Source organism: Lipotes vexillifer, unplaced genomic scaffold, assembly GCF_000442215.2.
Source record: "Lipotes vexillifer unplaced genomic scaffold, Lipotes_vexillifer_v1.1 scaffold1006, whole genome shotgun sequence".
NCBI lineage: Eukaryota > Metazoa > Chordata > Mammalia > Artiodactyla > Lipotidae > Lipotes > Lipotes vexillifer.
This window is the reverse complement of record NW_006789838.1, coordinates 672,454-694,854: the sequence shown is the minus strand read 5'-3', so window position 1 is coordinate 694,854 and position 22,401 is coordinate 672,454. Positions and strand designations below refer to the sequence as shown.

General features: G+C 39.9%; 1 protein-coding gene across 5 annotated transcripts in view; it reads left to right on the top strand.

The window, feature by feature from the left end:
* MBNL3 (muscleblind like splicing regulator 3) overlaps positions 1–22,401 on the top strand; it is a 63,090-nt gene that overhangs the window by 27,355 nt on the left and 13,334 nt on the right. For 3 of the 5 annotated variants that reach the window (XM_007462860.1, XM_007462861.1, XM_007462859.1), the window contains exons 2-3: positions 9,310–9,474; positions 22,067–22,258. In XM_007462860.1, coding sequence (XP_007462922.1) covers positions 9,310–9,474; positions 22,067–22,258 — 357 coding nt within the window. Of the gene's footprint in view, positions 1–921; positions 940–977; positions 1,040–9,309; positions 9,475–22,066; positions 22,259–22,401 lie in introns of those variants that run through there. The other 2 variants (XM_007462862.1, XM_007462863.1) reach the window with 2 other exon arrangements.

The window sequence follows — 22,401 nt, the reverse complement described above, 5'->3', positions numbered from 1 at the left end:
GGAAGCTCAGTTTCTGAGGCTCCTCTCTTGGGAATAGTGGTCTGTGGTACACAGACTGAAGGATCTCTAAGAGCCTTTCCAGCTTTACTATCTAATGTTTCTATGACATGTTGTCTATAACATATAAGATTCCCCAGTGAAGTACAATTTCATTCTCTCTGACCTTACTAATTCTGACTCTTTGATAATTCCAACAAAGGAGATTGCAATCTTAATAAAAAATAAATTCAGGATTGTGTCTAGTAACTGATTCCTAAATGTTCACCATTGCCACTTTTGTGATATACCTGTTCTGTCATGTGGGGCTGTTATGGATTGCCATTTTTGCTGAATATATTATTTTGTTCATTAGAATTAACCATGCCCCTCTACATCTCCCTCTCTTTTAATATGAGTAATCAAGGGTTGACTGAAAAAGACATCTATGCAAATAATGGCTATTCATGCCATTTTTTGCAGGTTTTGAATATGTATCTGCATCGATCTTATGTGTGCATGTGGAAACATAATACTTAAGCAGATGTTTTCCTGGGCTTTAATGGATGACTTTTGCTTGAATTTAAGTATACCACCGACAGGACTGAAGAAATTAAGGTTAACCTGTCCTTCTCTCCCTCCCCCCACTAACAAAGACCTTAAAAACATAAAAGCCTCATCTTCCTGTAATAATTCATATGTTCAAAAATGTATATGAATTTAGAGTCAGGAGTTCCGGCATGGTGGTCACTCACCACACCCTCCCCCATCCCAGTTTAAAGGAGGAGCTCCGACAGGCAGACATCAAAGTCATTTGAATATACAGTTGCGCCACGGTGGTTGGGAAAGTGGACTGGCTGACTGGGTAGGGAGACGTGCGAAGCTTTTGGTGGGAGGAGCCAGGGAATAAAAAATTGCTTTTCTCCAACAGTCAACTTCCTTAAATTCCTTGCAGCTGGTCAGGTAAGCTGGGGCTGAGAGTGCCTTCTGCTTTGCTCCGGGCAACTGAAGGCCTAGTAGAGCCTGGGCTGATTCCATAGAGGGGGCTGCTTATGACCTTAAGGTAACGGGATGAAAATGGGTTTTTGAGGATTTGACTTTATTTAGCTCAACTCACAAGGGTGGAGAATAGATAGGGAGAGGGTTGCCGTATAATATTTTGTATGGAGCATACTTATCCTAAAAAATTAGTCCTTGTTCATTTGAAATTCAAATTTGATTGGGAGTCCTGTGTTTTCATTTGATAAATCTGGCAACCCTAGATAGGATCCCAGGCAGAAGCCCTAGCTGGGAAGAAAGGGTGCAAGCAGCCGGCATCCTTTTTGTCCTGGTTCCAAATCGCTGTGCTTAGTGACTGGATGGGGTGTCCGGAGAAGGAAGCCGCGAGAACCCTGAGAGCCAGAGATTTGACTGCCTAAGGGCCAAGGGAGAGACCCCTTTATGTTGTTTTGTAACAAAGCCTATGTAGTAAGTAGCTTCTTGAGGTTGCATGATTTTGTGTATTTGATTTCTTGGAGTAACATTCAATGTCATTCTTTTTTTCTTTCCTTTTTTTCTGTATTTTAATGACATTTTACGTTGGCAGCCATCAGCTACTTTAAAGACAGCGTCCGTGAATCCTTAGCATCGGAAACGCCTTCTAACTTTTGGTAACTCGGCACCAGTGTGCTTCAGTTGTCTTTGGGTTTTAATTTGATTCTGGTTGGCTGTTTCGTAAACAGAGATCATACATTCCTGAGGAGCATATTATTGAACAGATATCCAGTTAATATTTTTCTCAAGCAGTTGAAGGTATTTGATTAGACCAGAGGGGAAAAATTGGGGGGGGGGTGCAGGAAGCAGATCTGGGGTATTGGGGAGGCAGGCTTGGTTTCACTATGACCAGCAACTATGATTTTTGGTGTTATTTGTTCTTCAAGACATTTTCAAGCTAATGATTATTTGAAAATAAATGTTTAATGTGAATGCAGCTGAACATGGGTCTTAAAGCACAGCGGGAACATTTTTCTTGTAAGAAGTCAGCATATGCAATAGAGATGCACAAGAAGGCTCCACTCCATGTGATTATCCTGAAGCCTTGTGTTCCACCTTCCGTCTCAGTGGCTTCAGGGAATTTGACTTGGTGCTGGTTAGAGAAATGCAGGGTGGGGATGGAGCAGTTGAAGAAGGCAGTTTATTCTAAGCTGACCCTGGAAATGCAGTGCCCCCCCCCTTGGGCAGGCCCGGGTGCTGATTAAATATGAATCTGCTGCAGGTTCCTTTATTCTGCTCTGTGGGCCCCTGTATCCTGGGGGTTCTTGTGACCACAGACCCCTGGGAATTAGACCAGGGTTTGTGTCTGTGCCTCGTGGGTTCCTAACATTTCTGATTCAGTTATACTGAATTACCAGGATTTTTCAGCCATGATGATCACACACACCCCAGAGTATATATTCATAGAAAAAAAATTGTTACGAAGTAGCCATTTTCTGGACCTGAAAAGAATAACGGTTCATTTGCAACAGAAAGCCAGGAACAGCCTCAGTCATATGCTGCCTCTTGTTCTCTTCTTGGAGGAAGAAGAAAGAACTTAGGAAAGGAAATGGCAAGAGAAGCAATTAGGTCTCTAAGGCCGACTTAGTGTGATGCCCTATAAAACTATTCTCACAAAGTTTATTCATTCATTCAGCAAACTTTTATGGAGTGGTCACTCTTCACCAGGCGCAGAAACAGACCTGGAGGTTCAAAGATGAGTAAGATATAGTCCTGCCTTTAGACAAACTCAAGGTGGAATGGGGAGATAGGCATGCAAACAACGTATCAATGTACACAGTGATAAGTGCTATGATAAAAGGGAGTACAAGATGCTGGCTGGGCTGGAGACACAAACGAGGGAGAGGGAGAGGGAAGTGCGGGTGGGGTGGGGAGAGGGGTTCAGGAAGATCTTTACAGAGAAAGAGTCATTTGAACTGAAAATCCATATTGGGTAGTGAGAGTCTGCAAACTTGGCTTCTGTCCTTACTGAGCTGCTTGTTAATTAGGACAAGCCATCTCATCAGTTTGGCCTTCACTTTCTCTGTAAGATAAAAGTGCACAGATGTTCCTTGAAATCCGGTTCAGCCCTAAATGTTCCGATTGTGGTCATCAGGTTATCTTAGAGGGCTGCTTCAGAGAACAATGGCGTGATTGTTGAGCCTACTCCTCCCTTCATCTTTTGGAGGTCACCACTTGAAAGATTTCTTGAGGCAGATAGGCGAGAAAATTCTTCTGCCCTGCTTCCAGCTTCTTACCTATTCAGACTTGGTGTCTGGTTTGCACCGAAGTCATTGCCCTGTATGTGTGTATATGGGATGTCAAGAAAGCAGAGTTCATGAGTTTGGGATTAGCAGATGCAAACTCTATGTAGGAATGGATAAACAACGAGGTCCCGCTGTACAGCACAGGGCACTATATTCAATATCCTGTGGTAGACCATAATGGAAAAGAATATGAAAATAATGTATACATATGTATAACTGAGTCACTTTGCTGTACAGCAGAAATTAACACGACAGTGTAAATCAACTATACTTCAATAAAATGTAAAAAAGGGAAAGCAGAGTGCAGCAGAGATGCAGTGCTGACTGCAGTGGGGGAGTGCTTGGCTGGCACATTCATTTTGCCTTCAGTAAACTCAGGAAATAGTTTAATAAAGACTTTTTTTAAAAAGATCTTTTGTCTGCATCCCAAATTTAAATTAAAAGTTGTATGCAAGGTTTTAAGGATGCTTTTTGTGCATATACATCAATATTCATAGATGGTACAATACTGGAGGATATCCATTTTTATAAAGACAGAACTCTAAGAGGAAGTGGGAAATTTGCCTTTACTCTACTGATATCTGGCTGCCACTCAGTTTGTGTTCATGTTGCCTCACTTTTAGCCATTTCAGATTGTTCCTAGCCCTTAATAGGTCCGTGATGGTTGTAGGAACCAGGCAACCTACTACATATCATTTGTAATTCTAAAATTACTGTTACTTCCTCTGAGAAGCCATGTCTATGCATATGTAAGTATGTTTCAGTGGGGCAGTATAATCAAGAAGATCTTTCATTTAACACATGATCATTAAAATGAAATAAATAATTTTTTTCATAGAAATCAAATCATCTCTTCATTGCCTTTATTTAACATTTAACTTTTAACTCTTGATAGTCTAGCAGAGCAGTGAGATGTCTTTGAAAAAGTAATCCAGTTACCACTGTATTTGAGGAGAGCTGTTTTCCCCCCATAATTCCTAATGTATTTGAAGAAGCAAGTCATTCTGCAAACAGCTGTTCCTGTTAATATACTGGTGATTGACAAAGGGTAATTTTCAGCCTCCTGGGGTCCTTTTCTTATTCTGATGGATGGTAGAGCTTTCTCTCATGAACATAAAAAAGTACACTTCACAGGGGTTTTCTACCACCAAGTGCCCGGGAAGTCTTGTCTCTGACAGACTCTCACTCTCATAACTCCCAAGACTTGGGTGGGATTTGAATCTCTACAATGCTACTTTTCTCTTTCAGTCAAGTACTCTTTGTGCTCATTTGTGAAAAGCCTGAAGGTAGGAAAAAGGAAATAGATTGAATTTTGGAGGTTTTATGAATGCTCTGCAACTTTTTCCTTTGTCTGTCATCAACTTTTTGATGTACTTCAGAAATTTCGTTGGTCATTTATTCCCCTGCTGCTTTTCGGGTGCTTTTTCAAAGAGAGTAGATGGGAAAGGGGAGCGGGAAGCTTCACAGATATAGTAGTGCTGATTTCAGCAGAGAATCACTTTCCCATTGAATCACCTTGCTATTTTCTTGACTCCGTATCACAGTGAAAAACCCAATGAGAATGATGTGTTTTTTAAGGCCAAAGGAAATGGAAAAGGAGTGAAATTGAGGCAAGCCTAAATGAGCTTGCACTCTAATCTCCTCAGTGCTTTAATTTTGTGTGTCTGTGGAGGGGAGGGAGAGAGGTTGACACTTCTTGACCAGCCTTAGCTGCTGTTTTTAGGATAGAGCCAGCTCTACCAGTGGATGGCAATTTTCACAGGTACGACATTTAGAGTCGTTTATGACATGGTGTCCTACTTTGCACCGAGCACATGGCAACTCTGAACCTGTGGGTCTAGAAGGAGGGCTTGGACAACATTGACTTGGCTTGGGAAACACAATGGGTGATTTTTTTCAGCCCAAGATGGTTTCTGGGCTGTTATAGACCTGATGTGATAGGGAGTCTTGTGGCCCATTCAAGAGTGCTCAGGTGGCCTCAGGAAAACATTGGAACCTTTCTACTCCATAGTCTCTGGTTTTCCAAAGGACAAAAACAATAAATGATTACATAGTGTGCTGGGCAGATCCCTCCTTAGCCTCCACCCCATCCCATTCATACATGCTTACCAAAGCCTTAATCCCCTCCAAGGACTAAAAGCAAATGTTAGCAAACGTCGGGCCTCCCTGGTGGCGCAGTGGTTGAGAGTCCGCCTGCCGATGCAGGGGATACGGGTTCGTGCCCCGGTCTGGGAGGATCCCACATGCCGCGTAGCGGCTGGGCCTGTGGGCCGTGGCCGCTGAGCTTGCGCGTCCGGCAACGGGAAAGGCCACGACGGTGAGAGGCCCACATATCGCAAAAAAAAAAAAAAATAAATAAAACTCCCTGGTGGCGCAGTGGTTGGGAGTCCGCCTGCCGATGCAGGGGATCCGGGTTCGTGCCCCGGTCTGGGAGGATCCCACATGCCGCGTAGCGGCTGGGCCTGTGGGCCGTGGCCGCTGAGCTTGCGCGTCCGGCAACGGGAAAGGCCACGACGGTGAGAGGCCCACATATCGCAAAAAAAAAAAAAAATAAATAAAAAATGTTAGCAAACGTCAAGAGCAAAGTTTGCCACCCTCTCCCCAACTCCAATGAAAGTATTTTGGCCTATGATTAAGTTTGGGCATCTTGAAGAATCAATACAGGGGAGATTTGGTATCACCAAGTGTTGTGCATATAAATATATTACCCTGAGTCCTAAAGTCGTTTTGAAAAAACTTGAGGGGCTTGGCTTTCTTTTGAAATATTGTGTTCCACAGGTAACACTGATGTTAAATTATTTGTTCTCATCTGTTGTTTGGATAGAAAATGCAGGTTGTTTTCTTTTTCTTTATAAGCTTTCTTTAACATAAGAAGCAGTCTCTGGTAAGGTAGTGTTTCTGTGCATTTGTATTGTTATAGAATGAAATTATGGATTCTGTCATTCAAAAGAGAATGCTTTATAAATCAAGTAAAATCTCATAACTAAGATGAATACGTTTTTTAAAATCTTATGCTGCCTCATATTCCATACTTTAGTTTTATAGCCTAACTTGATGTAATTTTTAAAGTGTATTTTTTTTCTATTTCTGTGTACCATTTTTGATTTGTTAAAAATGTCATTAGTTTCCCAAGAAAAAGCTTAAGAAAAGTTATTATATATAAAGGACAGTAACATAACAGCACAGAGGCAGGTAGCAATTCTTTATCTGTAGATTGGCAGGAAATGTGCCAAATACACCACGTTCTCTCACTCCCATCCTCCTCTCCTCTCTGATGACATTTCAGTGTAAATGACGTTAAAACTCTGTAACAAATGGCAAAAATCCTAAGGTATTCCTTTTCCTTTTTTTTTTTTTTAACTGATATATTTTTTGGAATTCCTGAATGTAAGAGAGAGTCCTCATCTAATTTTGGGGGCGCAGGGAGTGGGTTACAAATTGTGTTCTGTTTAAATGTTTATGGTTGTGTTTGCCACTTGTCTGGGAAAGCTATCAAGGTGGGCTTGCGATCCTGAGGCAATCCTGCTCAGCAGGTGCCTGGTTTCTTTTTTCAGGGCTGCTATTGCAACTGTCCCAAAGCCTGGGAATTGGAGCAATGGCCCTAAATGCTAGTAGGCAGCAAGAGGAAAGTCTAAGGAGAAGGAAGGTCAGGACTAAGTTGCTTAGACCTGGTTAGGGGGCAGGATTTCCAAATGCAGCTGCAGTTAGTGATAAAAAAAGACCTGAAGTTCAGAAGAGGGGTCAGAGGTAGAGAGAGAGATTTAAGATCTGAGCAATTGCAGTGAGAGATGAAATTTTACCGGCACTTCATTTCTCCAGGGGAAAGAGATTAAGGAGGAGAAGCAGAGGATTCAGGACTGTTCCTTGGGGAAATCTCTAATGTCAGGGTGTGGGAGGAAAAGAGAAACCCCGGAAGTATAAACTACCACGCTTGGCTCTGGAAGCCACCAAGTGTCACTGCTTCCCCCGAGCTGTTAATTCTGAGCCAGATAATCCCAGTTACACTGGGTGGAGGGTGGAGAATCTGGGAACTAAAACCCCTGTGACTATCTTTGCTTTGATGCAGGTTGTAGTAGGTGTAAAAAGAAGCTTATGGGGCTTCCCTGGTGGCGCAGTGGTTGAGAGTCCGCCTGCCGATGCAGGGGACGCGGGTTCGCGCCCCGGTCCGGGAAGATCCCACGTGTCGCGGAGCGGCTGGGCCCGTGAGCCGTGGCCGCTGAGCCTGCGCGTCCGGAGCCTGTGCTCCGCAACGGGAGAGGCCACGGCAGTGAGAGGCCCGCGTACCGCAAAAAAGAAAACAAAAAAAGAAGCTCATGTTTTCTCTTAGGGGGGACATTACTGGGGGAACCCTCCATTACCGCAATTTTTAGTGCATATAAGGATTTCCTTATAGTCCTTATATGTACTAAAATTATGTAGCTGTTTCCTAGGCTACTTAATGAGTTCAGGAAGACTGGGTTCATACCACCCTCAACTCTTACCACCAAGAAATTCTTCCTTTTCCAGGATTTCCAGAGAAATATAAAAGCACATTGAAACTAAGGTATTATTTGATTTTATAAATAATTTGATTAAAAATTTGATCAAATTGGAGAAACAACAGGACAAGCCTGATGGAAAACAATAGTGGCCTCCTTGACTTCTCAAGCTATGTTTTAAGTTATACTCAGCTTCCTGCCAGGGGAGGTAAAATAAAAGAGCCACCTCGTCCCACTGATCTGATATTTAAAAGAGCAGTTGCAGTGCCTCTGGATTTGCTTTATAGGTAACTCTCTAAAATTTTGAAGGACACACCTTGATTCTCAGTGAAATTATAGGAATGCTTGGATAACAAGATAACTAAATATGGAGAAGTGATTACATAATCCGTTAAGGCATCATAAATAGGGAAAATTCGTAGCATGTGTTGAAAACACTTGATGAACTAGCTGACTTTCTCCTGGGAATTCGGGTGGCCTAGCAACTTGGGTTCAAAAAAAGTTGCCTTTTTTTCCCACCCCTCTCTCCAGTAAGCTCACGCACTATGAAGGATCTTAGCAACTGTGGGAAAAAGAATGGCTTGCAGTTGTGCTTATCTTAAAAGGATTATGGCAGACCTAGTAATCCAAATGAGAGAATCATTTGCTGCTTTGCCCAGTGCTCAAGAGTTAAACAAACACAACAGGTCACATTTGAGAATGTGATAAATACCTGTTCAGTGACATCCTTTGCTACCACATAGTCAACACCATAATTATCAGCCATATCAGCATTTAGGTAATACCAAACGCATGTTTGGTTCCACAGGACTGACATATGATCCTGTCTGGAAGTGCTTAAACCATCCATAAAACATTCGAATACCGGACACTCCCAAGTACACTTTGGTCTCAATTATCCAGGTGATCCAGGGCCAGTGCCTCTGGAATCTACAGAACAGCATAGCCCCAAGGTAGAGATTTATTCTTTGATTAACAAAATATCAGTGGATTTCAGGGTGTTTCTCACATTGTATGGATTCAGGAAAAAACTTTAGAGCCAAAATTGTCCAGAATAACGGATCTAAAAGTTTTAAGATACACTTATGTGTATATACATAACATTTTCCCTCAGTTTTCCTGATTGTATATGTAGATCCACACCCTAAATCATATTTAACATGCGTGATGTCTCATGTTGGGAAATTTTTATATAAATCTGTAATGTTATGATACACTATTCCTAATGTTTTATATTTTAAACATAAGTTGATGTGTATCGAAGTAGAGCAGAGCAAAGTGGCTAAGAGAATAAGTTCTGGAATCAGACTAACTGGGTTTTAGTTCTGGTTTTGTCACATGTTAGCTGTGCAAGCTTCTCTCAGTCTCAGTTTCCTCACCTGGAAGATGAAGATTATGAGAGTATCAGTCTTAGGGGCCTTGTATGAAGACTGAATGCATTCATTCAAGTAAAGTACTTACGACATATACATAAGTACATCACATATGCTAAGAGATTAATAAACTTTTCTTATTTTCTTAGCCACACCAGATTTTTAGAAATATTAATGTAAATTCATCTAATCCTTCATTTTCAGGGTCGGTGTGCTAGAGAGAACTGCAAGTACCTTCACCCTCCTCCGCATTTAAAAACTCAGCTGGAAATTAATGGACGGAACAATCTGATTCAACAAAAGACTGCTGCAGCCATGTTCGCCCAGCAGATGCAGTTTATGCTCCAAAATGGTCAAATGCCATCACTTGTAAGTCACAGAGCTGCTTTTTCAAAATTGCATATGTATGTCTTTTATTTTTTAAGGATATATATCTACATTGGAATAACCTTGCAGGGCCTTTGGGAAGTTAGTCACCAAAGGATTGAGGATGCAGGCTGATAGGTAATTGACACTACAAAGCTGCTGTGCACATGAAGGGAGCAATCAGGTGCGTTGGATTTAAAACCTGGGTTGCAGGAACCATGAATGTAGTTTATAGAAGAATATTAATAAAGGAGCAGGGACATTTTAAGAGGAGGGAGAGGTTTGATTATTATTACATATAACCCTTTTAATTTTAGGATATTAATTCAAACAAATTTCCTTGCTCTTTGATGGTAGTTTTGTTGTGACTTTTTAATAGACTTTTTATTTTAAAATAATTTTAGATTTAAAGAAAAGTTGCAAACATAGTACAGAGAGTTCCCATATTATCCCTCACCTGGTTTCCCTCACTGTTAATATCTTATATTTCCATGGTATATTTGTCAAAACTAAGGAACTGACATTTACACATTACTATTAACTGAACTCCAGACTTTATTCAGACTTCACCAGATTTTCCATTAGTGTACCCTTTCTGTTCCAGTGTCCAATCCAGGATACCACAGTGCATTTATTTGAATCCTGTCTCCCCTCTCTCCTCTGGTCTGTGACCATTTCTCAGTCTTTCCCTGTTTCCCATGACCTTGACAGTCTTGAGGAATACTGGCCAGGTAGTTGATGGGGGTTTTAACTTAATCTAGCCACAGTTTCCCTTTGCTGAAATTAATAATATTTTGGCGTCATTCTAGACCAATGTCTAGTAGTATTTGTGTGGATCAGTGAGTTTAAATGGATCACCTAAAAAGTAATTTTGTCCTACGGAGAATTCATCTTGTCCTGATACCTTAAAATATAAAGCTGTAGTTTGGTCTTAGAGTTTTAAGGGGGAATTGAAAACTGTCCCTGTCTACTGAGTTCTTCCAGGTCTCAAATTTAGTTCCATGGTGTCTGATTCTAATTCCATCTGGCCTACTTCCTTTTAACCATTATCCGGATACTAATTTGAAAGGCTTATGTTTTCTTTTTTTGTAACCCACTTCATTGGTGACTATATAATGAACACACTGAAAACTGAAAGATGTATATAGTATTTAGATGAAACAAAAATGTGGGAATAGGTCAGTCTGCTCTCAGCAAAGTGTATCTCATTAGAAAGTTGTTTCTCAGAATTCAAGGACATCTGTATAGATAGGGCACCCCTTAATTGGTACATCTTTATAGATAATGCAAAAAACAGGTGCTTGAGGCATTGACAAGTCACTAAAATGTTGTACCATGATACTCTTTCCAGAATGTCTAGAAAATTTTAAGTAGAATAAATAGATTTCATGTTTTACGCTATTCATTTGCCAAAAACATTTGCCTTGGAATTCAGTGCTGATTAATTACATTGATAAATTTGTTCCCAGAAGGTCACCAGTGAGCTCCCTGGAGTTCCCCTTGGATCTTTAGTAATACTTTACATGGTTGAACTCCTTCAAACTCTGTCCTTAGCTTTCAAACACTGAAGTATTTCAGTTTGTCCTTACTCCTGAAGGGATAAGGAAGAGAAAGTGTTCTAGATACTGAGAATAGTATGAACAAAGCCACAGAGAAATGAATATGCTTGGTGAGTCCAGAAAATGTGAGTAGATGGGGAATAAAGCAAGGGAGGCTTTAACCCACCATTACTACTCTTGGCCTCTTGTGGGACGTCCCAGTTTCAGACTGAGTAAAGAATAAGAGCCAGATTTTATCACACACCTGAGCCCAGCATTTCCTATACAGCTGGAGCATATATTTTTTCATAGGTCAAGGGACATCAGTCAACTACCCTATTTCAGGGAATCAGAGAGCAAGGGCCTGGGGTAAAATAGGGGTAAAGACAGAAGGCAGACTATTCATCTTCCCTTCAGCCTCCAGTCAAGTATCTCCATGCCAAGTCTCAACCCTTCACGCATTATTGATTAGGGAGTGGCTTTTTAGAGTCCAGTGAGAGATTCATTGAGGTTTTTCAGCCTCTTGTGCTTTCTAATTTGATCCTCCATGCTTTCTATAACAGAATATATTTCCCTTTTTTCTTCAATGAGGGTAATTTCAGGCTGCAGAATTATTGACAGATATGACTCACAGGAATACAATTTATTTTATAGCATATCACAAGACACAAGACATTGCTTAGAAGACCCCAGGGAACAAATGGAAATTGCTTCTCTACCTTGTAGATTATTTAACAGTAGCTGTTGTGATGTGATAAACTGATAAAAGATTGATTTCTGTAGTTACTATGTGTACAAAAAGCTAACCTCGAGATATTTGATATGATCTTCTTTTGTGGTCTAGAAAGCTGCCTTGTGGGCGTGTTGTAATTGAGCTAGTGTGAGCAATTTTAAGTGACATTTACCAGTCTGACTTGAAAGAACTGTTCTTTATTATGGATCTTGATTTTACTATGGAAGTAACGTATAATTTTACTTCATTTCCTTGGTACCTACTCTCCCCAAACAACTCTCTATGCCTTCTAACCGCACCCCCCTCCCGCCCTGATCATCTGATTCTTTTCTCTAAAATATTCAAGCTTTTGTTTAAATTTCCAGTCCTGCTGTTTGTCTGGCTGCATATTAAGACCCATTTGGTATCACTGCCTTGAACCTCAGGTCCTCCCACAAAGCACACTTTGATCTGTTTCTAGGATAACAGAAGAGCACATCTGCTTTTGGAAAATTGAGTCTGTTTTGCTTATTATAAGCCCCCAGATAAAGGGAATGTCAACCTAAATGTAGCTAGAGAACAGATTCTGTTCAGTGTGACTGAACAATGAATAAAGGCCACACCTAGTCAATTTGGGTAGAATGCTTGCTGTAGCAGGCAAGTTTGTTCACTGTATCTAACAGGTCTAAATTGACATTTGCACGTATAAAATTCCACCTCAGAAAGCTCTTGTTAGCTTTACTGAGGAAGTTTTAGCAAGTAAGGCAAAGGGTGTGACTCCCTAGTATTTTTCAGTGCAGTTTAAGAGAGATAGTTGCTGGTGTTCACAGCAAAAAATTGTACAATTAAGAACTCCCCTTGGCATAATTAAGAGGCAAACACGAGCACTGGAGAAGAATTTTAGGGCAAGCAGACACATTGGATTCCAACTCTCAAGCAAAGCTAATGTTTCAAAATTTCAGGTCTTTTCACAACTTGGAATCTTCATTACAGAAAGAAATTTCCAAGGAAGGATTCTCACTGCTGGATGTAATATATGCATGTAAAAGGTGGATATGATGTTAGAAGGCTATTAAAAATATTTTTGGCTCAGACATTTTGTATAATCTAGACCTGTCTATACCTAGTAAATTCCTTTTGCTTCTCTGTTTGAATGTGGTGATTCACATGGAACCAGTTCTTTACACGCAGGTAAACTTGACCCAGTCGGGTGTATTCACCTGATGATTCATACAGAGATTACTGGATCATCCATCACGGTGTGCCAAGTCCTCTGGTCTGCTGTATGCTTTTCGTGACTTGCATTCCTGTGGCCAAGTCATGGTGTTCCAAAGCACAGAGGCTATAAACACGGGACTTCAGTCTTTTTCTTTATCACAGATAGAATCATCTGATGTCTGTCTGGACCCTCCCCACCTTTTTGCATCATTTTTACAATTCTGTTTACCAAATATATTTCTCAGAAACAGGCTTATATGTCTGTCTGACATTAATATAGTAAGGAATGAAGGTGATGTAACACTTCAGGACCAAATGGGGGAAAATAGGAAGTTGCAGTAGATAAGAGGAAGGGAGATATACTAATTAGTGAATAATTTCAGTATTTTTAGGCTCCCGTGTTTTGAATGTTTGTTTTTCTTCTTTAATTAAATAGGACCTCTAAGATATTATATTACTCTGTGCAACTTTGGACCGGGACAGCTTTAAGTGAATAGAAGTAAAATTGCAAAATATTTATTTAATTTTTAATTTTTGAAAATGTTAAATGATTTTGTAGTTAAAGATGAAAGGATAGTATCCTTCCCTCACCAAGATACATTCTACATTTTGCATATTCATCCAGAGTTATAGTTTTTCTAGCTCACATAAACTAGTTTGATTGACTGACGTATATATACTATCTCTTCTATTAAAAAATTATCATTAAAAAGGTGAGCAAGACATTTTGTAGATTTAATGGAAAAGGAAATTCTGTCCATTTTCCAGATTACCAGTCTCATGGTCAGTACAGAAATTACGGTGGATTTTAATGAAGATTCTTCAGTGAGTTTCTCAGTTTACCTACTCGTGAAACGATGAATGACAACCTTTACGTCTTTCATCTCAATGTGGTGACCTTCGGTGTTTTGTAAAGTGATTTTTGCAAAATGTTCAAGTCAGTGGACGACAGGCATTATGTAGTTATAAGATTAATATGCTCTTAATATAATTATGACTGTCATTATCATGTGAAATTCCACATTGACTGAGGTTGAGCAGATCACATCACAGGAGTGTTTGGAGTGATACCATGCTAAAAGCCCCAAATTTTATCAAGATTTTACCTAGTTTTCTAAAAAATTAGAAAAGATTTTACTTTTAGATGTAGCAACTGAGACCTAATATTATGTATTTGTTCCACAGATTGTTCCCAGGTGTAGGCTTACCTTGAGGTTAGTGAAGGCTCAGGGCCCCTCATTTGCGTGGTGTCGTGCCAGGGCCCTGGGAGGAGGCGTAGCAATGTGTTTACAATGTGTTTGTAAAATTTGCCAGAGATACTTGTGTATCCTTTGTTCTGAAGGCCTAAACTTGGGGCCCCACAGATCCTGGATTCACTCCTGATTGCAATTACTTGTCCAAAGTAGAGTAGTTATTCAGGTCCTTTCCCGAGGCTGTGCATGTCACACAGCTTAAAGCTCCTTTTAGAGTAAAGCAAAATAAATCACACCAGCTGGAGGTTTGCTGCCTTGCCCCAACTCGGCTTAATATACAATGTGAAATCTGTTTTTTTAGAAAGTGAAATGAAAATGCTACACTTTTGCTGTCAAACAGAGGGCCCTGGTACATGATATCTTTACAGTGCGCAGTTTCTTTGATAGTAAGGAATCTCAACACTCTCCCTTTATCCTCCCTCATATATTCCCAGGAGATTAAATTAAAATGCCCATTTTGTGTCCTCCTCTGGAGCTGGTTAGCTCGGTTGGTGAGAGGCTGGTGCTAATGAGACCATGTGGGCCCATTAGCTTTGCTGCTTGCGGTCACAGTCTAAGCTCCAGCAGCTACCTCAGCATGGCTTGCCGTTCATCACCAGTGAGGTGAAGGCAAGGAAGTTGGGAGGATCTGTGAAAGTCATTTTCCCTGACGGAGGATAAAAAATCACAACAGCAACGAGAAACAAAGCCAATGCTTGGCAATCTCACCTAGAGAGGATGATATTTTTTTTCTTATCACCATCCTCTTGCTCAGATCAGTAGAGTTCAGTGGTTTGTCACTGAGAGGGCCATCAGGTGACCTAGTGTGAAAAAATGTGGTTGCCCTCCCCGCCTGATAATAATCTTTCCCCCAAATAATGCTAATCTGCCATAATAATCTTTATAGATGTACTAAATATTATTTGAAAACCCTCTTCACCTAGTCTCCCCTCTTAAACTATTCTGTGGATATCAGAAACATTAGCCATTCAATTGTCCCCTGGGACCACACATTTTGTAATAAGAAGTTGCATCTTTCAGTCTGTAGTATCACTAAACCGGTTTTTTTTCCAGACTCTTCATTGGATACCTTTTGATACTGATGATTTAGCCACTCCAATTAAAAACTGCCACGCATACATATGTGTGGGTGTGTGTACGTGCATGTGCACATGCCTGTGTATGTGTTACACAGTACCCTGTGCTTCTAATACTGTTTAGCATTTCAAAAGACCGTTCGGGAGTGGCCTTCTGCTTCAAGTTTTCCCCGGTAGAGACCAAAACTGATGGAGTTTTTGGCCTCTCTGCCGCTACTTTCGATCCCTGAGTGTTTCTTTTGTTTGGTGATTTTGGATTTGGATTTTTCTAACTGGTAAACCTAAAAGTAATCAATGGCTTAGGAATCCCTTTTGACTCAATTCACTAAATATTTCTTGAGCATCTATTCTGTGCCAGGCATTTATAAGAGTAAGAGATGGATTAAAAGGTGAATTAGAAGCAGTCTCTACCCTCTAGGAATATATGATCTAACAGTAGTGAAATGGTGGATTAATGTTTTCGTGATCCCCATCGTTTCTGCTTTGTACCTGATCCTCCGTATTTTTATAGCTTTGGGCCTTCTTTTTTCCTCCGTAGAGTATTTTTATATTAGCCATGCAAGGTTTTGTTTTAGTTTGTGTTGTTGTTTTGGTGGCGGTGGTGGTGGTGCTTTGTTGAACCTCTGATCATTATAACCCTTTGCATCCATTTATCCTGGATTTGCACTGAGATGTCTGTAGTCTCCAGGCTTCCTGTGGGTTCTTTGCTTTTCTCAGCTCTTGCCATTTCCCCCTCCCCGCAAACCCTTCCTTTTTTCATACCCCTTGTTAAAATTGGGTAACCACTTGATTTTTTTAAATACTTTTTCTTTCCTAGTGGTATACTAAAGTTAATTGAACTGTCACTGTTATTACATAGTGATTCACCAACAAATAATTTTTAGGGCAGTTCTTGTTCGCGTCTCAGGAGCAAAGTTAAAATCCCCTCACCCATCTGAGGAAGAAGTCATTTACCCTTCTGCCAGATCCTTACCTCTAGGAATCAGCTGTGGATTATAATTCCTGACCTGCTCTGCAGCTTCTCCCACCACGTACAGGCAGATCCAAACCATGACTTGTTCCCTCTTTCTTGGGATACTTTACACCTTTTATACGCACAATAATCTATCGACCCTTCCCCTACCTGTCTTCCTTCAATGCTTCCCCTTATTTGGAGACTTCCATGATTAATAAGGTCAGAAAAGCCAGGTCCAGGTGAAGATAACTATTCTCTTTGACCCTTGAATGTATTTGTTTTTCTTCACTCTCTCTTGGGCCACAGTGACTTATTCATTAACAAGTGTGATTAGTACATAAACACCACTATCAGCTTGCATCTGTTTATAAAGTTCACTCTCAATTATTGAGGGACCAATTAAGTAGTCTGGAGGTTATGTGGGCCTTCTGCAGTGTGCCTTTTGGCCACTTCAGTCCCCCTAGAACAACGCTCAGAAAATGTGGAGATGACCAAGCAAAAACTGTGAAAACGAAAACGATTCAGTTGTGCTCCTCGTCAACAGCTAGTAAAGTCTGATGGAAACAAAAAGGATACATTTCATTGTGCTTTGGGATTATCTAAGGATAGAAATATGCATGGTGACTGGTGAAAGGGGCTTCCTTTTGTACTATATAAATGCTTGTAAATGAGTAATAAAATTAAGGTCTTATGAGTGCTAAAGTTAAGAGTGCTATTTTTCTGGTATTAAAATCAAGTCAACAAATTGTTACCAAACGTTTCCCATCCTATAAAAGAAAATGTTTAGTCGTCCACCTTTAGACAGGAGTTTAGAGAGAGGAGACCTCAATTATGATGTTGACTTCAGGCCAGGATTAGCCTAACTGACTTAAGTGTCTTGCATTCATCCAACAATAATTGTAACTGACCTTGGATGTTATTCAAGTAACTACAAATAGATCTAGGCTGTGGGGAGATACAGAGATGGATTTAGCATGACAGTTAATTTTTATTTCTTTATACTAGCTTGAGGAATAACTCATTTTAAGTAATAAATCAGTGTTACTAAGATGAAGTTGAGGATATTATGTAGGTACCTCTGTAACAAGACAGAAAACAGATATCCACACTTTTTATTATATCGGTCTACGAGTGAGTGCAGTGGAATTTATTTATGGACACTGAAACACGAATTGCATATAATTTTCATGTGCTATGAAATATTACTTATCTTGTACTTTTTTTCAACCATTTAAAAAGGTAGAGAATAACAAATGCTGGAGAGGGTGTGGAAAAAAAAGGGAACCCTCCTACACTGTTGGTGGGAATGTAAATTGGTACAACCGCTATGGAGAACAGTATGGAGGTTCCTCAAAAGACTACAAAATAGAGTTGCTATATGATCCATCAGTCCCACTCCTGGGCATATATCCAGACAAAACTATAATTTGGAAAGATACATGCACCCCTATGTTCATAGCAGCATTATTTACAATAGCCAAGACATGGAAACAATCTAAATGTCCATCAATGGATGAATGGATAAAGAAGATGTGGTATATGTATACAATGGAATATTACTCAGCCATAAAAAAGAATGAATTGATGCCATTTGCAGCAACATGGATGGACCTAGAGATTATCATACTAAGTAAAGTAAGTCAGAAAGAGAAAGACAAATACCATATGATATCACTTATATGTGGAATCTAAAATGTGACACAAATGAACTTATCTACAAAACAGAGACAGACTCACAGACATAGAGAACAGACCTGTTGTTGCCAGGGGGGAGGGGTGGGGGGGTTGAATTGGGAGTTTGGGACTAGCAGATGCAAACTAATATGTATAGAATGCATAAACAACAAGGTCCTACTGTATAGCACAGGGAACTATATTTAATATCCTATAATCAACCATAATGGAAAAGAATATGAAAAAGTAGTGTGTGTGTGTGTGTGTGTGTGTGTGTGTGTGTGTATATACACACACTGAATCACTTTACTGTACACCAGAAACTAACACAACACTGTATATCAACTATACTTCAAATAAAATTTTAAAAAAATAAAAATAAAAATGTAGAAACCACTCTTACCATTCTGGTCATACAAAGACAGGGCAGGCTGGATTTGGTTCAGGAGCTGTGGTTTGCCAACCGTTACCCTAGAACACAAGCTCTTAAACAGTAAGTCGTCCATAACCCCACACCAGGGGTGAGTTTCATGAGGTCCTTGAACTTCTTGAGATCACATGCAGTTTATGCACATATGAATTTTTCCGTGGACAGGGTCTACAGCTCTCATCAGACTCTCAGAGAAGTTCAGGACTCGAAAAAGATTAGGTGCCCCTGTTCTAGAGGCAATTCACCAAATTTTAGAAAGCATTTCCTAAGGCCCTGATAGTTCCTAGGTACTGTGCGAGTAACTGGTAGCTCGCGGGAATTCCTACCCTAGCAGCTAATACTGCAAGAGACATTGAGGGTAAATAATTGTCTAGGTGATCGTTTTATTCATATAGTCAGCTGTCGCCATCATTCTTGTTGGTTTTATAAGTCTCAGAGAAAGATGAAAATCCATACCCCCTGTTCTAGGAGGAAAAGTTTTCTCATATTTTCAAATATTTAGGAAATAATTTAGGTTTGACTGAATATCTGAAACATATTTAAGTGCCCAGACCATTCAGGCTGTAAATAGAAATCAGATTCAACCTGTTAGGTACCTTTTTCTTTAATATTAAGATTACCCCACTAATTGGTTCATGTTAGCTCAACTGACATCAAAGGCTGCAATACAGGTATAGGAAGGATTAAAGTTGCTTATTAAAATTGAATGTGTGAACTTGCAGGCTGCCTGATATAACAGGTGGCTGTTAACTAAAGCTAAGCCCTTGAATGTTCAAATTCATGAAAATGGAGTGATTACCCTGGGGCAGAGGTGGTGGTGAGAAACAGAAATGTCCATTTGAAAATAAATAAGAAACTCAGGAGTTCCTCCCTGTGCCCGAGGGTTGGGAATTAAAAAAAACCTGCTTCTTCTCAATAAACAGAGTTATAGAATGAAGTTTATACCAAGGAGGAAAATGGTTATAAAATCTACAATACTAACTTTAAAACCTAAACATGGCACAGTATAACCTTAAAAACCCTAAACTTTTTCAGCAAGTCCCTTGCGCTATTTATATAGACTTTTAATTTTCAGCTTGTTTTCATACAATTGGAACATATAACAAACGTGAGAGGGTTAAAACATATTCTAAAGAAAGCAGAAGTTAACCAGGAAATTTCCCCCCAAAAAGGAAGGGAAAAATACAGAAGTACAGAGCTATTATAAATAGGAAGCATTGCTTACATGTACATTATTCTTAAATATTATTAATTGATCGGTTATTTATTAGTGATTAATGAATTTTTAATCTGGAAAATTCACTCACCTGCAAGTTTTCCTTTTAATTCAATAGTTTTCATTCCATGAGAAGTATGACATGTCCCTATTCCCTGTTACATCACAGCGCTAGTTAGGCTGGGTCTGCCCTTGGCTTTTGTCCTCAAACCTTAAAGCACCTCCCTGACTGCCCCATCATCTTTCCTGCCACCTGACGTCACCCCTTTCCTCTTAAAGCTCTTGGCCACCATGCCTTCTCTGCTTAACCCTGGTGAGTCTTGCCAGTTTGGGGAGGAGGGGGCATGCTCTTTCTGCCCTTCCAAATTTGCCAGTTAACTAATAATAAACTCATCTAAGGTAGAGTGCTAATGGGGAAGTCCTTCCTTCCAAGCTGAATGTTGTTTATAACAGGGGTTTCACGGAGAAGGCTGTGCTATTGAAAGTTTCAAGTCCGACTAGGGAGTGGCGCCATGAATATAGATCGCCCCTCTATTCTACCTGCATTTAGAGCTGTTCCTATTAAAGTGATTTAGCAGAAGGTGTGGGCATAGCTTGGCAGTGCAACAGATTATTGTTTTAGTGAAAGAAATAAAAAGAAAGCAAGAAAGAACAATGCTATTAGTAATACATGAGACATCACCATTTGCATGACAATGCGCTACCTACCTTATAAAGTCACTATTAGAAATGTACTATATTTAACCATGATTTGTTATTCATTCATTAAAATGCTTACATTTATTTTTAAATTATGTCATTGATTATATCAGTCAATCAGTCATTCACTATATAGGGGAGACAAGAGAACTATCAAAGAAATTATGACCACATTGAGAAGAAAAGACACCCACATAAGGAACAAACTGGAAAACAGCACAGTAAAGTGATAAATTATGTGGTTACAGATAATAAAGGCAGTACATATATGAAACTCTTTGAGATCAGGACTACCTAGAGGGGTGGGATAGGGAGGGTGGGAGGGAGACGCAAGAGGGAGGAGATATGGGGATATATGTATATGTACAGCTGATTCACTTTGTTATACAGCAGAAACTAACACAACAATGTAAAGCAATTATACTCCAATAAAGATGTCAAAAAAAAAGTAAAACCAGACATTTGACTAAAAGTTTTCAATAATTTCAATTTAGATTAAGTGGGAATTAATAACAAAATTGTGTATCATCTAGAGTGAGGTGTTTATAACTATGCTGTGTTACCATACATTGTATGTATTTGTCAGTTCAGAATTTATTTTCAATTAGCCTAAATTAGTTTTTTGTTGTCTCCATAAAGGTTGAGTATTTATGGAGATTAACATTTTTTGTGATGTTTACAGTAAGATTTGAGTCAAATAAAATAACCTGTTAATAAAAAAAAATAGAAAAGTCAGTAAGATTCCTTTGCATTTCCAAGACCTTTCTTTACAAGTTATACTCTAGTGTATGTACCTTATAATGCTGTTATCTCTTCCTGCCTAATAGGGATTCTCGTAGCATGTTTAGGGGCCCCTTTTAAACTGTGCACATCATCTGATCCCTTAGATAAAGACAAGGCTAGGAAAGTCAGATTCATTTGTAAAATAAGACCTCTAAAAAAAAATGACCATACTAATTTCATTTTAGATAGACAGCAAGAAGTTCTTACAGCTCTCACTTTTCAAAATCTACCCCTTTCTTCCTGCCTTCTTGCTTTCTTCCTTAATTGATAGTGGGCCAAGAAGCAAGTGTTTGGTAGGGCAGTTGGGAACCATGGTAAGAGCAGCAGCTTTGGAGCCAAGCAGTACTGCGAGGAAGGGGAAGGGGGAAGGAAGAGGGTGGGATGAAGGGGGAGAACCTGAAGTCTGTGTGCAAAGGCCATGCTTGTGTGAGGAGATAAGGCAGATTGCCCACGTATTTGATATCGTTGGTGACATGGTTTTTAGGTAAAAATGGAAGTGCTAGAGAAAACACATTTGGAACAGACTCCATCAGTGGGATTTAATTTACTTAACTCATGACTGTTAAAATTATGTGGCTTGGCTTATCAGCTTACCAATAAATTTGTTATTCAAAGAGATTTGTGGTTTTAAAAGGAACTCCTCCTATACGGGGATTACTATGAGACTGAAAATAAAGCAGAAAATACAATGGTAACTTTTTTTGTTTGTTTTGTTTTTGTTTTTGTTTTTGTTTTTTTTGCGGTACGCGGGCCTCTCACTGTTGTGGCCTCTCCCGTTGCGGAGCACAGGCTCCGGACGCGCAGGCTCAGCGGCCATGGCTCACGGGCCCAGCCGCTCTGCAGCATGTGGGATCTTCCTGGACCGGGGCAGGAACCCGCGTACCCTGCATCGGCAGGCGGACTCTCAACCGCTGCGCCACCAGGGAAGCCCCAATGGTAACTTTTGATATGACTTGAGCTTTTTGAAAGAATGCTTCCTTGTGTAATAACAGGAATAATCTATTGACCTCTAACACTTTTTTTTCTCTTTTAAACATACAGACTTCTTTTCCTGTGACTCCATCCCTGGCAGCTAATCCTGCCATGGCTTTTAATCCCTACTTACCTCATCCTGGGATGGGCCTGGTCCCTGCCGAACTTTTACCAAATGCACCTGTGCTGATTTCTGGAAACCCGCCTCTCCCACTGCCAGGAGCTCCTGGTCCAAAACCAATGCGTTCAGATAAACTGGAGGTATTTGTGTAGAAATATATAAATCCCTATGGGGTAGATATTAACCTTATGCATAAACATTCTTAGAGCCCAATGTCTTGAATGCTTTAAATAAGTACATCTGAATTTTAAGCTTATGGAATATAACCTCAGAGAAATGTTAG